Source organism: Akanthomyces muscarius, chromosome 6 (genome assembly GCF_028009165.1).
Source record: "Akanthomyces muscarius strain Ve6 chromosome 6, whole genome shotgun sequence".
Classification (NCBI taxonomy): Eukaryota; Fungi; Ascomycota; class Sordariomycetes; order Hypocreales; family Cordycipitaceae; genus Akanthomyces; species Akanthomyces muscarius.
In genome coordinates, this window is record NC_079246.1 from 1,677,758 (window position 1) to 1,692,238 (window position 14,481).

Sequence of the window (14,481 nt, forward strand, 5' to 3'; positions counted from 1 at the left end):
ATGATGCGCACTCCCAAAGCTTCTCTCGCCCGGGTTACACACTCGTCCGCGTAAGTTCGGCTGGATTACTCCATACATGATAGATGAGGGGTCGCGACTGTTCAGTACTGGCAATGTCTCGATGGCCTTGTCCAGCTATCGACACAACAGGCAGGGGGCCTTGGTCGCCCATCATTGATCAATGACGCCAATAGTCTGTACCTATCCTTGGCCCGCCCCCAAAACGTCCTTGGCATCTCTGGCACTCGGCCTGGCTGTCGCTGGCTCTCCTGTCTTGCCTCTCTCGCGCTAACCCTTCGCCGTACTGGACCCAAGCCTCTTTTCTAGGCAGCACTATTCTTGATGCAGCCTACCTGCATGGGGTCGTTTGGGCCAGGGAGAAGAATCCTTGCTCGGTTGTCGCGCGCAACATCTTTCTTGAAACAGTCTAGCGGCCTGGCTCTCGAGCAAGTCGCGCTTTCTGGCGACATGGTCTCGCCCCCGCCTCCCCTCCGCAGAGGGCTGTTTTTGCCTTGAACTCGGGTGGTAGGGCGGGCACGTTATAGTTGTAAACGTGTAGTAATAGCTCACGCCGCAATTAGCACTGGTCCAATTGGCAAGTTCCGCAAAAAAGTACGTCCTCTCTAATCTAATTGACACCAGCTGACAAGCCAAGCAGTTCGCCTATTCTGAGTGGCAGCTGCGTGTGCAACCACACCTTGGACTCGGAAGAAGCTGTTTTGTGCTCTTTCCGCGGTCGAAGGCAGCTCTATTGGGCCTGTGCCGACCACAACACAGAATGCGTCACCATGGTCAGTCTCGCCTACGACCTGTCCGTGCTCATTTATCCTGGTCGGGTCCTACCCGAATGTGACCTGCGTCGCAGCCATGCGTTGCGATGTCATCGGACTGCAACAACAACCCGGATATCGGGTGCTTCTCTATCTGCTTTAGCTTACAGCTTCTGCTTCCTTTCGGGCCCTTTTGCTTTGCGGCATTGCCTCCTGCTAGAATTTGTCTTTTTGAATGCTTGGAAATATAAAAAAGACTATTTACGACTCAGTTGCATGGCACCCCGCGGCGCCGTTGTGGATTTACGAGTTTCTCTAGTCCTCAATCACTCAAAGCATGGGGGTCACCAGTGGTACTGTGCTTTGCAATTTGCCACGGTCCAGGCTATCGCCAGTAGCAACCCGGCTATCGCTGTGGAGAGACTTGGCTGGGCCTTTATTTGGTAGTATGGAGCTGCGGCGGATCAGGGGGCGTGCATCGAGCAGGGCCACAAAGCGAGGCTCCCCGAACTCATCCAGCAGCACCGAGTCAGAGAGGACGCTGTCTGGCGGGCCGCATGAGTCCTTCACAGCCGATACCCCTGTCCGTCCACATGGTCCCAAGAAAGTTAAGTAACTGGAGCGCTGCTGCGCGCTGGTTGGCTGGCAGGATGGCAGCGCGACGCCAGCCCCAAAATTCGGGCAAGAGAGCGGACAGCCTCTGATCGTTGCGCATACTCGCCGTCTTTGCGCCATCTCGGTCAGGCATTTCGCTTGTCTTGACCGGCGATTATGAGCCCTATTTCTCTCATCTATCCGTTCACGATGGCTCCTCGCAGACACAGTCAAACGGGAACGTTGGCTCCGCAGCGTCAGCGTTGCGCCGCTGCAAACTCAAATGGCACAAGCACAACGGCATCAACTGGCGCAAAACTCTATCGCAAGAGATCATGGGCAAAATACGGCATTGTGACAGTAATAAGGCCATCGCCACTAGCCCGGTGGCCGCTCCTAACTCAACCACCGTCCCAAAGTACAATTTTTACGCCGGCCCAGCAGCAAACCTGTTCGTTTACCAGAACTGGTACAACGAAATCGAGTTGTGGCCCAAGCTTTGGCTTTTGATTTGTCTTCGGGAGAAGGCCGACAAAATTGGATCGCTAGTCTCTGCCCTATTCGTTATTATTAGTCCATCCTCTCCAGACCAAATCTCCAGTCCCAATCTTGGGGGAAGAGACTAGAGCGGCATTTCCCACCACGCACTGGTGTTTTTGTCGGCAGCATGGCCAGAGCGGCTCGAATCGCACGGGTCACCTCTTTGGGAAGTTTGCGTACGGATAGTCAACTCCTTCTCCCGTCCCTAGGGCAAGCCACACGCCCAAGTGCCAGTACGGCCGAGAGTGTTGTGCCACGCGCAGCCATGCCACCGCCACACGGTGTCTAGCGGGTGGTCAACGCTTCTCCTCTAGCTGCAGCTTCTTTTGCTTCTAGTCCAGCGCAGGTTTTACAAAGTGTCTTGATTTTCTGAAACCGTACCGCAAATAGTCCGGTCTCACGATCTGGCAACCATTTTTATTTTTTTTGCCTGATTACCTTTGTCGCAGGCTGTGGCGTCCGTTCGGTGCAAACTGACTCGTCTCTTGTTGACGAATTTGTCCGCGCCCTAGCTGCGTTGACCTTTCGGCCGAAACGCAAAATTACTACCCGTATGCCCACGCCTCGACTAAGAGACACCCGTCGCAAACGCCGAAATGGTAAATGCCTCGTTTATCTGTGATACGGATACTGATCACCACAGTCGAGCGAAAACCGTGCTCTTGCTTTCTTGGCTCGTGCAGGGTCCTCCCATCTACCAAAACCAAGCTTAGGGAACAAAAGCCAATCCTCTCAGCGCAAGCTCATCTTGATATCCGTCGATACCAGTGCTTACATGGCGCTGCATTGTGCTGGCGAAGGCCAAGACGGCACAGCAGCCACAGTGGGCGCAACCTATCTCGATAATATCGCTCCTCATGTCGCCACTTCGGTCTTACGAAAGAGGGGTAGTAAAGCCTTGTGGTAATGAACATTATCAACGACCTGCAACCACCTATAAACCTTGGCGATTTGAATTCGTTTAGAAAAGCAAATTGCACAAACAGCCATGTTCAGCTCCGGATGTACAGGAGATCGGCAGGGAATACCAGTAGAACAATCGATAGCCCGCCCCCCATGACATAATGTAGCGCGCGCTAGCCACAACAGGTGAACGAGCAAGGCGAGCAATCGTCGCAGCCGTTTTGGGAAATTCGTCTTTTTGGCAGCGCGAACGCTAGTTAGGCGTGTGGAGCTGGCCTGCTCCTGTCCGTTGACCTTGGTGTGTCTCTCCGTCCCATACCGGCCCACAGATCCCTGGGCTAACTTTACCCATTATTTCCTTCGAGAAGCAGGGAAGCTAGACATGACGTCTATGTGTGAGTGGCCTCTAACTAGTGTGATGGTGGGTGTATGTGTGTATGTGTGTGTGCCTGCGCAATGTGCCTGACAGCTTGTGTGTCGCTCGTTCAACTTGATGCCGTGTTCCGTGAACTAGAAGGCAGATCAGCTGCACACATTCCTCTGGTCTGTCCCCGAATCTGACGAGACCCGCCGCACCAAAGCATGCCGATATCCAGGGCCGGCGCAACGCCCGCCCCCCCTGTAAAAGATGAAGAAGGGCACGGCACGTTTTGGGGGGAGAATCAGCACTTGGAGCCGCTTTCGTTCAACTGTCCCATTGGGGATGAAATGCAGACACACACAGGGCCACATCTTTGCCACGAGGAGCAAAACCCAGACACCACCCCACCACACACACACGTTTTCTCTTAGTGCGGTACTTGCCGTAGGCGATGCCTGCAGTAGCACGACTGTCGTGGAGGGTGAATACCACGCTGCCATGATCGCTTGCTGGCATACGTCTCCGTCGCGTGTCTCGAAAGACGTGGAACACTATGTCAGAACCTCGAATCTTTTCCTAATCTGCCAAACGGAGAGGCACACACAGCTGCGCGACGGTAATGCGACGCTGTGTCTCGGGGGGGACGGTGCACCCTGTCAGTTCGGATGTCGTCAAGCTCCCTCCGTCCCCTCCCCTCTTGTGATGCAACTGCTTCGACAGCGACGACATCCGGCACCAGCGCAAGTGACTGCACCGTGTCTATAGCACGCTAAAGAGATGAGATGCCGTGGCCATGTGCATCGACCATTGTCACTTGCTTTCGTGCTGCTGCACACGCCCCCCTCCATCTCCCCATCCCGCGCAAAGAAATCTGGGGGTGCTAAGCTTGATTCTGATACACGATGCTCGATGCGACATGCAATACCACGCAAGACGCAGAGAGAAAAACGTGGTCCGGCCTTGGCTTGAGTGTCTCGCCACCCCGTCGTAGCTCGGAGGCTGGCCTTGTAGAAAGCATATTCGCTCTTGGAAAAGCTTGGGCCGTGCCTTCGTGGTTGCCTTAACGCCTCCTTTCGTGCATTATCCTGCTTTCTGCCCGGCTATCGCGGCGCCCGGGGGGATCTTTAGTCCACCACCACCTCTTCACCTTGACTAGACACCAGATATGTGTGTGAGCCAGATCTAGAGGGGAATAGGTGTGCAATGCTAGCTTCCCATCTCACGAATTTCCCGATTGGGAAGTAGCCGTCTCGCGTGTGACTGTTGCCTTTTGCCTCTGTTTATGGTTCTCATTGCAAATACAAGCTACAGAGGAGAGTGCAAACAGCATCAGTGAAAGGGAAGACCCTGATGGTTATCGCGCCCAAGTAAGTACCTGGGAGTATGCAAGACCACATGGAAACCGGGGCCCAGTTTGAACTATCGACAGCCGGGATAACACCCCCCCCCCCCCCCCCCCTTGGCTCATAGCAAAGCACAGTTACACAGTTACACTGCATTTGCAGGGTCGCAGCGGCGTGCCGCTGCCACCAAGCAGCGTGGACCTTGCAGGAGCTTCTACGGAGTACTCATCAATAAGCATGCCTGGGGTTTGCTCCCGCACCCCCTGGCAGGTTATGTAGGTGGCACAAACTGCATACGGTCTCGGGTTAGCTCATGTCCGGACCGGTTATCGCTGTGAGAAGAACATGGGCATCATGGCCCAGGCAGGTCGGCAATGTGTGGTGATGGTGGCGCCGGGCCGGGGCCTTGGTTGGCTGGTCCGGGGGTTCAGCTTGCCGGATCAGATAGGCCCTTCCTCCGCCACTTTGCTGGGAATGGGTGCCACAAGCAAGTCTGCGGTATGTACTGGATCAACATCATCATATACGTCGTTCAATCTCAAGTGCGACAAAAAAAGAATGTTGCAGTGAAACAAGGTGCAGGGTTGCACCTGGGGTAAACCACCTCTGTCTTTCCCGTTTACAGATTTGGGAATAGGCAGCGTAGTACGGAGCCTTTTTTTTTTGTCCATGTATGTCTCAGGCAATCAGCTGTTGATGTGGCTCACGAAAGTCGAGATGGGATCGACTAGGCGATTCCAGGATCAGGTGTACGCCGCGCGCGCTCAAGTTCACCGTGCTTGGCCGAGAGATGAAACAGCCCATGTCATCATGCGAGGTAGGTAGGTAGGCAGGCGAGCCAGCAAACAAGGGAGTCGGAGCCTAGCCAAGCCCCAAAACACGTGTGGCTCATGGCGGGCGATGCAGATGGGGTCGCCAATCTCTCTTGCGATATGTTTGGCTGGAGAGACGAGCTGGGCACAGAAAGCAGGTGAGATTTCAGCCACACGACCCGGTGAGAGCGTCAGCGCCGCCCGCCCCCGTGGCCCCGGCCCCAGCCCTCTTGCGAGGGGCAATGCTAGGGCCATTTTCATTCCGGTTCATACGGTCGTTTCCGACAGAAGCGATATCCTGCGACTTTTTGTATGAGGTCAGGAGCTTGACCCCCGTCAGTCTGGACTTTTCTTCTTAGCTGCAAGACCGGTGTTGGTGGCGTTCAAGACCCTGCAGACGGCGACCATATAGCGGGCTAGGCGATGATCTGATATATGATAGCTGTTTGTATTATTATCCACTGGTGATGTTTTGGTATGATTGTTTGAGCCCAAGTGGTTGTGCCCCCAATTTGCAGCTGTCGGCATTTGCCCAGCCGTACACATGGCTCGCACTTACACGCAGCGTTCGTTCGCCAGTTGCAGCCACACTAAGATGTGGCTATTTCTAGCGGACCTTCACGTCGTTCAATCAGCTCATTATATGAGGCAGACAAACTGGATACGGCTTTTGGAATAGCATCGTTTCTCATTGCCTCGTGGCTCCTTCGACCACGCCCCCCTCCCTGCTCCTTAACTCAGCTGAACAGCCCGAGGTCCCAAATGTTAAAATGCTTATCATATATTGCAATCACTGTTGCCCCTGTCAAATGCCTCACCCCACGTTCAAAGCGACCAATGCTGTCTCTGCTCCAGTCAACCTCCGGACAATTACTGTTGTACTCGCGGTGAGCCCTACCGTGCATTTGCTGATCTTCGCTTCGTGAATGAGGGGCCGGGCTGAAAGCCTCGTTCCCCCATCCAACGGTAGCGTCAACATTTCGCTCACCTTGATTGCTGTCAAAGCCACGGCCGCCAGCCACTGACGAGTTGATCCGACGATCAGACATGCCTTTTTTGCGTAGGCAAAACAAAAAAGGCAACCCTGCGAGCCTCGTTTATAATGGTTGTGTAAATCGGCGACTTGGTCGCGACGCCTCAAATCGGTGATGTGCCCGGGTTCCTATCAATAGCTCTGATGACGCGCCTTGGCGCAGGATAGGCGGTGCACCAAGATACGTGACCATGCTTCGGGTCCGAAAAGGCAAGATGAGCGGTAATCAGAGGCACACTTTTTGCCGTACTTCCGAGAGCTGGAGCCCAGCTACTGCAAGTATACGGGCGTGGTGTGGATACGACCGCTACGAAACGTGTAAGATCGGGCTCAATTAGAGCGAACAAAGGTCCCTGCAGGCACAAGCACTGGGCTAACGAGACATTAATATCTACAGGGACAAGCCACTTGCGGAATGCGGTTTTTCCTGTGGCCGTGTGCATTGCTTCTCATTAGTCGACTCGTTTGACAATTTGGGAAGCTTTCGTGGCAGATCATAGCTTGCTGGATAGACGACGAACCAACGACACTACACTATGTAACTGCACCAGAACGGTGCGGACAGTCGCGCGCGCATGTGTAAAATACAAGGGTGGCAATGCCACACCGACGTAGCTCGACCGGCACTCCGTACTGGACCGTCTTGCTATTCCTGGTGCTAGAGACATTGAATGCACAACCCAGAGCACTGGTGCGGAGAGCCAGCTGTGGAGAGACAAAGCAAGCTTGGGCCCTTATTCCCTGGTTGCTTTCTCGCCGCGCATCTCAGAGTTTGTCAATGCTATAGATGGCTTGAAGCTAAAAAATTATGCAAGTTTGCGAATATCCCGGGGGGGGGGCATTTACATGCACACCCTGAACTGTTTTTGGAATTACGCGGTGATATGAAGTCGGCCGCGAGTAAGATGGCTGTAGCAGCCCAAGGTGAGGAAAAAGAAGGGTCCATGGGAATCCTTTGCGAGAGCCTCGAAACTATCGTGTTCTTGCAGCTGCGCCTAGTCAACAACAGCAGACCGCTCTGACAAGCGCAATCACACAATCGAACAAGCTGAATGAACGAATCTTATCAGCCCCAAGGCGGCGTAGTGTCGCTCACCCGCATCGTTCTGGGGCTGGGAGCCCACGTTGCTGCCGGGCTCTATTAGTGCCAGCACCTCCCAGACCATAATGATGACAGAACTCCGGATTAAAAGCAAACCCGCTGGCAGTTTGTTCGCCACAAGTACCACTGCGACGGATCTATGGTCAGATAGGGTTGGACTGTACAGGAGTTAAGCCCGCGTTGCTCGCACACACACACACCCCAACCATGCAACAGCGCAAAGCAGCAGCTCATCGGTCCAGCAATCTACATAGGTGTGCATCCACTTCAGCCCAGAAGATGACCGGCCGTTTAAAGAGGAGAAATTAAAGGGGGGCGTGTGCATCACGCCACGCTGAGCAGAGAAGTAACGAACAAAGACACTCAAAGTGGTGATGGTGAGAGCTTCAAGGGTTTCCCGCTAGCGCCGTGTCCACTCTTTGATGATGGCGCCCCGGTTTCTCTAGCATCGTCGAGCTCGGGGACTTGTACCAGTGGATAGCCTTTACGGTAGTTGGGCATGGGCTAGCTTTGTTGGCCGAGATCCAGAAGGGTAGCGAGAAGCGAGAAAATGGATGTAGCCCACATCGTTCATACGGCAAATGGAGGTATTGCTCCAGAAAATAGCTGCTTGCACTTCGGCGCCACAATGGCAGGACAAGCCATTTGAGATCCCCAGGTGAAAGAGCCACGCCGTTGGCCCTGTCGACGCCAGCTCGAGGCATCACAAACCGCCTTGTACATAGGCTGGCTGATTCGGTCCCCACGCGCATCCCATCTCTCACCGTAGCATTGGCCATGCAGACTTGCAGCTTCCGACTTTGCCGTGACAATCTCTTACACCCCCAACACTAGCCCTCTCCCTACCCGCACATGGCATACATACATACACCTTGGGAGATCCATTCCCTGTAAGGTGTAGAAGGTCTCCGTCCCGGACCCCCTGTCGAGGCAGATTTGGGCCCATGCCCCATCAGCTTCAAGGTTCACCAGTGCGTGGTCTCACAATGCTATACTGAGTACGTGCTGGGATAGTGGGCTGTCATACGGAAAGTTGCAACAGCCCTAGGACTGCCACGAGGCCATGTGTGGCGGTGGGAATAGGACCTTGGAGCGTGCTCAACCTTGTATGGCCCCATTCCCCTCATGATGCTCAAGTGCTGATGCTTTTGACGACAGGTTGGCGATGCCCTTGTATAGCTTCTATCAACACGCCAGGACCCAGTACACTAGCTGTCCCTATACGCCTTGTCAAACCGGGAATTATTTGAGAAAAGGGCGGCAGTTGGTAATTCGATGGAGGGCACGTTGATCCAGTAATACGTGGCTGAAGAGTCATTAGCAAATGACGAAGGTGATGTGAAAGCAGATTATCGACAAAAGTAGACGCTGCCGTGTTGCGCAAGGCACGTTGTCGGGAGGCGGTTGGAGATCGGTACCTCTGGAACACTCACTTACACCACTCTTGACGAGCTGCATCTTGTGCCTCGTTACTATTGTAAGAATATTCTATGGTTTTCGTTTACAGTCCACAATTAATTGCTTCATCTAACGTTCGTTCTGTCAGAATACGACTATGTTGTGAAAATATAGACTGAAAAAGGTTAAAAAGTCGCAACTCAGCGATGTAACTGCAGCATGCACAGAATACGGTTACTTCGCTTTGCTTCGGACATCCGCTCACTGTCTGTTGAGCCAAATAAGAGGAGCGGACGTGGTAGTAGCTCTGACAAGTGCAGGCCAATCTCCCAAGGCAAGCAACGTGCACTTTCTGTCAAGCTCGGGCCAGACCTGGGCCATTGCCCAACATTCCCTGACTCCCCTGATTTATCCCGTACAGCTGGTCTATGCTTTTATCGCCTCCGTAAATTGCCTCTTTTGCGGATTGTAAAGTCCGGAACGAGCGCGGGGTTAGAGTTGTAAAGTTGCCGCACGGCGCAGCGCTCGTCGGGTGCTTCGGAGCTGTTTCTCGCTCTCGGCCGCGGAGCTCGATGAGGTCCTGGTCCGATGGCCGACAGCGAGATGCATAGCTGCCTCACAAGAGTAGTTAGTAAAAGCAGAAAGAAAAGGCAGAAGCCAAGCGGATTTGTAAAAGTAGTACTGCCAGCTCGAACTAGGAATCGCCCAGCTAGACCTCGGACAAGGCACAGTGCCGCAGAGTCCGAGCAACATGGACTTAAGTTATGAGAAATGTTGAATGCAGGAGCGATTCCTGATCAACTGGCTAGTAAATGCTTGTTATAGATTGTGAAACGTTAAAATGCATGGCTTTGGCTGATGTTCGCCGGTGCAGAGTCGGTGATTTTGCCCACAACCGAACGTCTTCGCTGCTTGTATCCCCTGCAACTTCAGAATGCGCAGTATAATACCGTAACAGTGTCCAATAAGGGGTAAAAGCGTAAAGTGAAGTGATACACTACTATTTCGGCAGTTTTCTTTTTTTTTTTGCCAGATTCGGGCTTCTTTCACGCCATGGCTGTGATGCGCACGCGTTCTTTGAATGCATCTAGGGTAGGGTTTCGCATATGGTGTCATCGACGTCGACCACGGCTTTCAAGTTGGAAGCGCATTAACGGAGACAATGCAGCTTTGTAGGATATAGAACACTTACCGACAGTGTGAAGCCGGCTTACGATTGCCTGATGTGGCTGTCTCGTTGATGAGGATTCATGCAGGATGGCCGTGCCAAGTCGTATAGTCGTTTCGCGCGACTATCGCAGCAATGGTCTTACACTCAACAAGGTGCATGGCCTCTATTGAGCGATACTTGGTTGCTTTTATGATATAACCCATATGCAAGGCAGTTTGTGAAACTCCAAGTGGTGGTATCTAGAAGCTACAGGTGTGTCGTTCCCCTTCCGGAGGCAGGTATACCGCGACCTGATGTCGCTAGTAAAGACGTCCGACACGAAAAATTCCCAATGTAAATTGTCTGATATTAAATAGCAGATTAATTAGATGTGTTGGAGAAGCAAGACTGTAACCGAAACAACACATAGATCGTCATTGTCGCCTTGAGCCAGTTTCACTCCACACAGGCAGGCAAGAGTCACTTACAAGTCGTGCATAGTTGTGTTGTTGTTCAAAGCCTTGTACAGATACTCAATTGGTATAATGCTCAGTGATTGACAACGAATCACAAAAACGAATTGAGCTTCACGGCCTCCAACTTTGCAACCACCAATCTCTCCTCTTACTTCTCGACACTGACTGTAGATGAAAGGTGCAAGTTGCTCTTCCTCTGAACTGATGACTCAGCAACCTCGCGATGCGATTCACGCACGCCAACGGGAGAATGCCATTCACGGCATGGGGATTCTGCTCGGTGTCCCGCCCGCGCCGCAAGTGCCGGGCGAGCTGCTCCGACCGAGTCCACTGTGGCTTTCCCGCTGCGCTTCTCTCGGTGCGAAATCGACCTCTTGGCAATCAAGATATCAAGGACCCCTCAAAAAGCTGAACCCTTTTGGTTTCTTTGGAGGAGAGGGGGGGCGCGAGCATAGCAACGGGTGAATCGGCAACGCGAAGGATTCGCTCGCTAGCCATATCAGTGGGAAATACCTGGTGCCATCTACGTAGGTGTGTAGAGAGTGGGAGAAACAGAAAGAGAGAGTCTACTTGAAACTCCATTCTGCGAGTCCCAGTCCCAAGGGTCCGCCGCCCATGCCCGTTTTCTGTTCAGGTACATACACCGTCGGCTGCCCCCCAGTAAGCACACCTCATTCAGGATTGGCCCTCTCGTTCGATGGATTGGGTTTAGTGTCGAGTAGAGTTAACGCAAAGCCACATCGAAGACCTGGTAGAAGCCTGTAAAGAACAAGAACCCCCCCCCCCCCCGTAAGCAACCGACCGCCGAGCCCGTGGGTGCAGCTTCTCGCTCTCATGCAGATGGCCTCGTCCAATGGGGGCGTTTGTGGCTGGCCAACTCCCGGACCCCCGGTTCTTTTCTAATCGGGGATCTTTTCCCGCATTTTAGTGCCAAAAAGAGATACAGCAAGGCAAATAGCGTGGCTGGCTGTCGCTGGGCTGGCACTCGCTTGGCTAGCCCAATATGCAATCACACCATATACCAACCCCACGCGGAATTGTAGGGTTCTGACGACCACGTTTCGGATCCCTCATTTTCGGTCAAGGATGCGATGATCCTGCTGTGCATGACTAAAGCCAGGTGAGTGCACTGGCCGACCGATACTATTCGCCGGCTGTTGCATTACAGGATGCGACGCTGGCTGCATGCTGTGTGAATGAAAGCCTTCTTGATTGGCCACGTTCCTTGAATCTAGAAGGAAAATCCCCAGCCGAAAAACTCTCGTGCATGATGAATATGCAGTGTATCCCTGATGGAGGATTTGGAGAATGAACGACTGAAAACAAAACCTCGCCTTCCCTGTACAAGGGTAACAACCGATCCATCTCCGCGCAATGGCCAACTGCAGTTCATAGACACCATTTGCCAGAAATAGCCTATCTGACCTGTAGCAATTGTATAGTATCGATCGAATTGTCGATTGTGAGAAAAGCCTCCCACGAAAATAGCGAGATGGCACACGGAAATGTCTCCGCGGTCGTTCAATCTCCTGCCGTGCATCCCGTCTGGGCAGCAAGCCATAATCGCGTTGGAATCCTTGGCGGCCTCAGGGTCTCTGCGATGCCCGCGCGGGTGTGAGAAAGCAGCGCGCAGATCACAGAAAAGTCAATGCCAAGCCGCATGTTCCCTTCATTCGATCCAGGTCTGTCCCCGCGAGACAGCCGATATCCGTGCCTTGGTGTTTCTTCTGCATAAGTGCCGGGGCCAGGGTGGACTTTGGATGCGGGCGACGCGCGCGCGAAGGCAAGGGGACCTTGATTGCATCTTGCAGCTACGGCCGAAAAATAAAGGGATGGCTTCACACTAGCAAAAGAGCGAGTGTAGCTACGAAGAGCTGTTTCTCTCTCGTCACCTTCGGACTCTCGTTGTGCTTTGGGAAAGCCAAACCGAGAATTGCGACGGTGAAGCTTCCAACTCTAGTTCATAACAGCAGCCGAGCAACTATCACATTGAAAGAGTTCGCCTGGCTCTTTGCTGCACACGCCCCCGACGATCATTGTGAAAAGCTATCATTGCATGAATCCTTCCAAAAGTCTGCTCGACGATGTCCGTCGCCTCCTTGGTCAACTTGCGAGATGGTGGCGCTCTGGAAGTGATCCCTTTTTCATCGGCACATTAGCCTCCAGGCAGCAGTATTTCCTTTTAATTATCAAGCCACAATCCATGCCATCTAGGTTCATCGTGGCGTTTTTTGAAATTGAGGGCGGATTGGTCAGTCGTGTCAAAACCCTTTGGAAGCCCCCGCCGTCGGAATCGTCAACTCCGCAGTAGCTGTATCCCGTGCCTGCAAATCTTCATCTCTATCCCGACATACTTTTTCCCATCTTTTGTGGCTTGATTTTCCCTGCATTTCTTTAATGCACGATCTTGAATCCATGTCCCCTTTATTATTTTTAACAGGACACTCCCCCTCCCTCTTCGCTCGGGCTCTCCGAAGCCACGAAATGCAACCACACACACACCGGCCATCGCAACACCAAAACACGGGATTCAAAAACGACCGTTTTGAAAATGGCTCTCGGTATCCCTAGAGGTATGAAGCCATGATTCGATGTTCCGCAAGTGCCGTACAGGGCCCGACACCTCTCGGTATCCCAAAGGAAGAAAAAGATAGCCACTAAAAGAAGAAGAAAAATACTCAAATGCCGTGTGATGGCTCGCCATTTGTCGTTGGAGAACGCCACGATATCCGCCAACACCGTGCATCTCTCGGGACTCCGAAAGACAAGCCACAATGTCCGTAAATGCCGTACATGGCTTGAGATTGCCCCCAAAAGCTGCTGCCTATCTTCCCTTTGAATGCCGGCAACCTTGCAAGCTCTGATTTCTCGCACCTTTTGACAAACATCATCGGCATCGCCGCTGCTTCGTGGCGTCGACCTGATCCTCCATGTTGACAATCCTAGGGCGGACCGTTCGACCTCGACGTGGGTGGCTGGCTGCCCACTGGGATGAAGAAAAGCACAGCCCGTAGCGAGGAATGCACTCGTCGAGTATTTTGCCCAGTTTCAAACAGACCATTCTGGTCTCCTTTCTTGTTTGGTATAGTCTGCCATTCTCAGGCAAAATCGTCGTTCCCCAAGTTAGCACAATGGCTGCATCCTTGCCAGACCATGCATGGCGTCTAACTTTTCGCCGCCTGCCATGTCGAGCGAGCTCTTCTGTCCTTGAGAACCTCAAAAGTTTCGACATCGGGGCAATAATGCTGCTGAATACTCCGAAAGTAATCAATCTCCGGCCATGCTCGTGCGTAGTGTAAAAGCCCAAATCGCTGCCTCTTTGGCGATGCCTTGTCTGTTGCTGCCGTCCCCAGCAGGATAAGAACCATCAGGCGAAGACGGACGAGCAACAATCACCCCCCAAGCACGCTCGGAAGTACGCTCGTGTGACCTATAGCCTCCCAGTCGCCTTCCTCTTGGTGATACCATGTCTGTTGCTGCTGTCTCCAAGATGTACAATCAGCAGACGCAGATGAACCCGCAAGCACAAACGAAGCATGTAAAAGAACAATCCGAGTAAATTCTTCGCTATCCACTGCCTACACACACCTCTTTTCACGCAAAAAAGGCAAGTTCCCAGTTAACAATGAAGAGAAAAGAAAGAAAAAGCAAATACCACCCAAATAATTTAGTGTCCCCTCCACCCGATGCATTATAAATACACATTGTTGTACAGATGTACACATCATCCGTCCCTTAACCCTGATCCTTGTTCCGAAGCTGCAGGTGTCCATGCCTCCTCTTTCACCGGTCTCACCGTTGCTCGTGAAAGAGTTCCTGTAACAGGCCACGCAAGTCCATGCCCCGTCTCAGCCCTTCCAACCTGTATAATCATTTGTCCAAAACCGAGTCCCAACTCCAATTCGACCGAAAGTAAGCAAAGAATGAGTAGGAAGAAAAATAAATAAACGACTCGAAGCAAGTGAAAAGGAGGGTCGCGAGTGTTTAGCAACAGGCTAA

At 52.7% G+C, this 14,481-nt stretch overlaps 1 protein-coding gene across 1 annotated transcript; it reads left to right on the forward strand.

Annotated features, from left to right (window-relative positions):
• Positions 1-853, forward strand: LMH87_000583 (uncharacterized protein; the record flags this gene model as incomplete). The annotated part of the gene is made up of 3 exons (XM_056198510.1): positions 1-50; positions 582-612; positions 659-853. 3 exons carry the CDS (start codon positions 1-3, stop codon positions 851-853), a joined length of 276 nt encoding a protein of 91 aa, XP_056055453.1.
• Between the last annotated feature and the right edge of the window lie 13,628 nt (positions 854-14,481).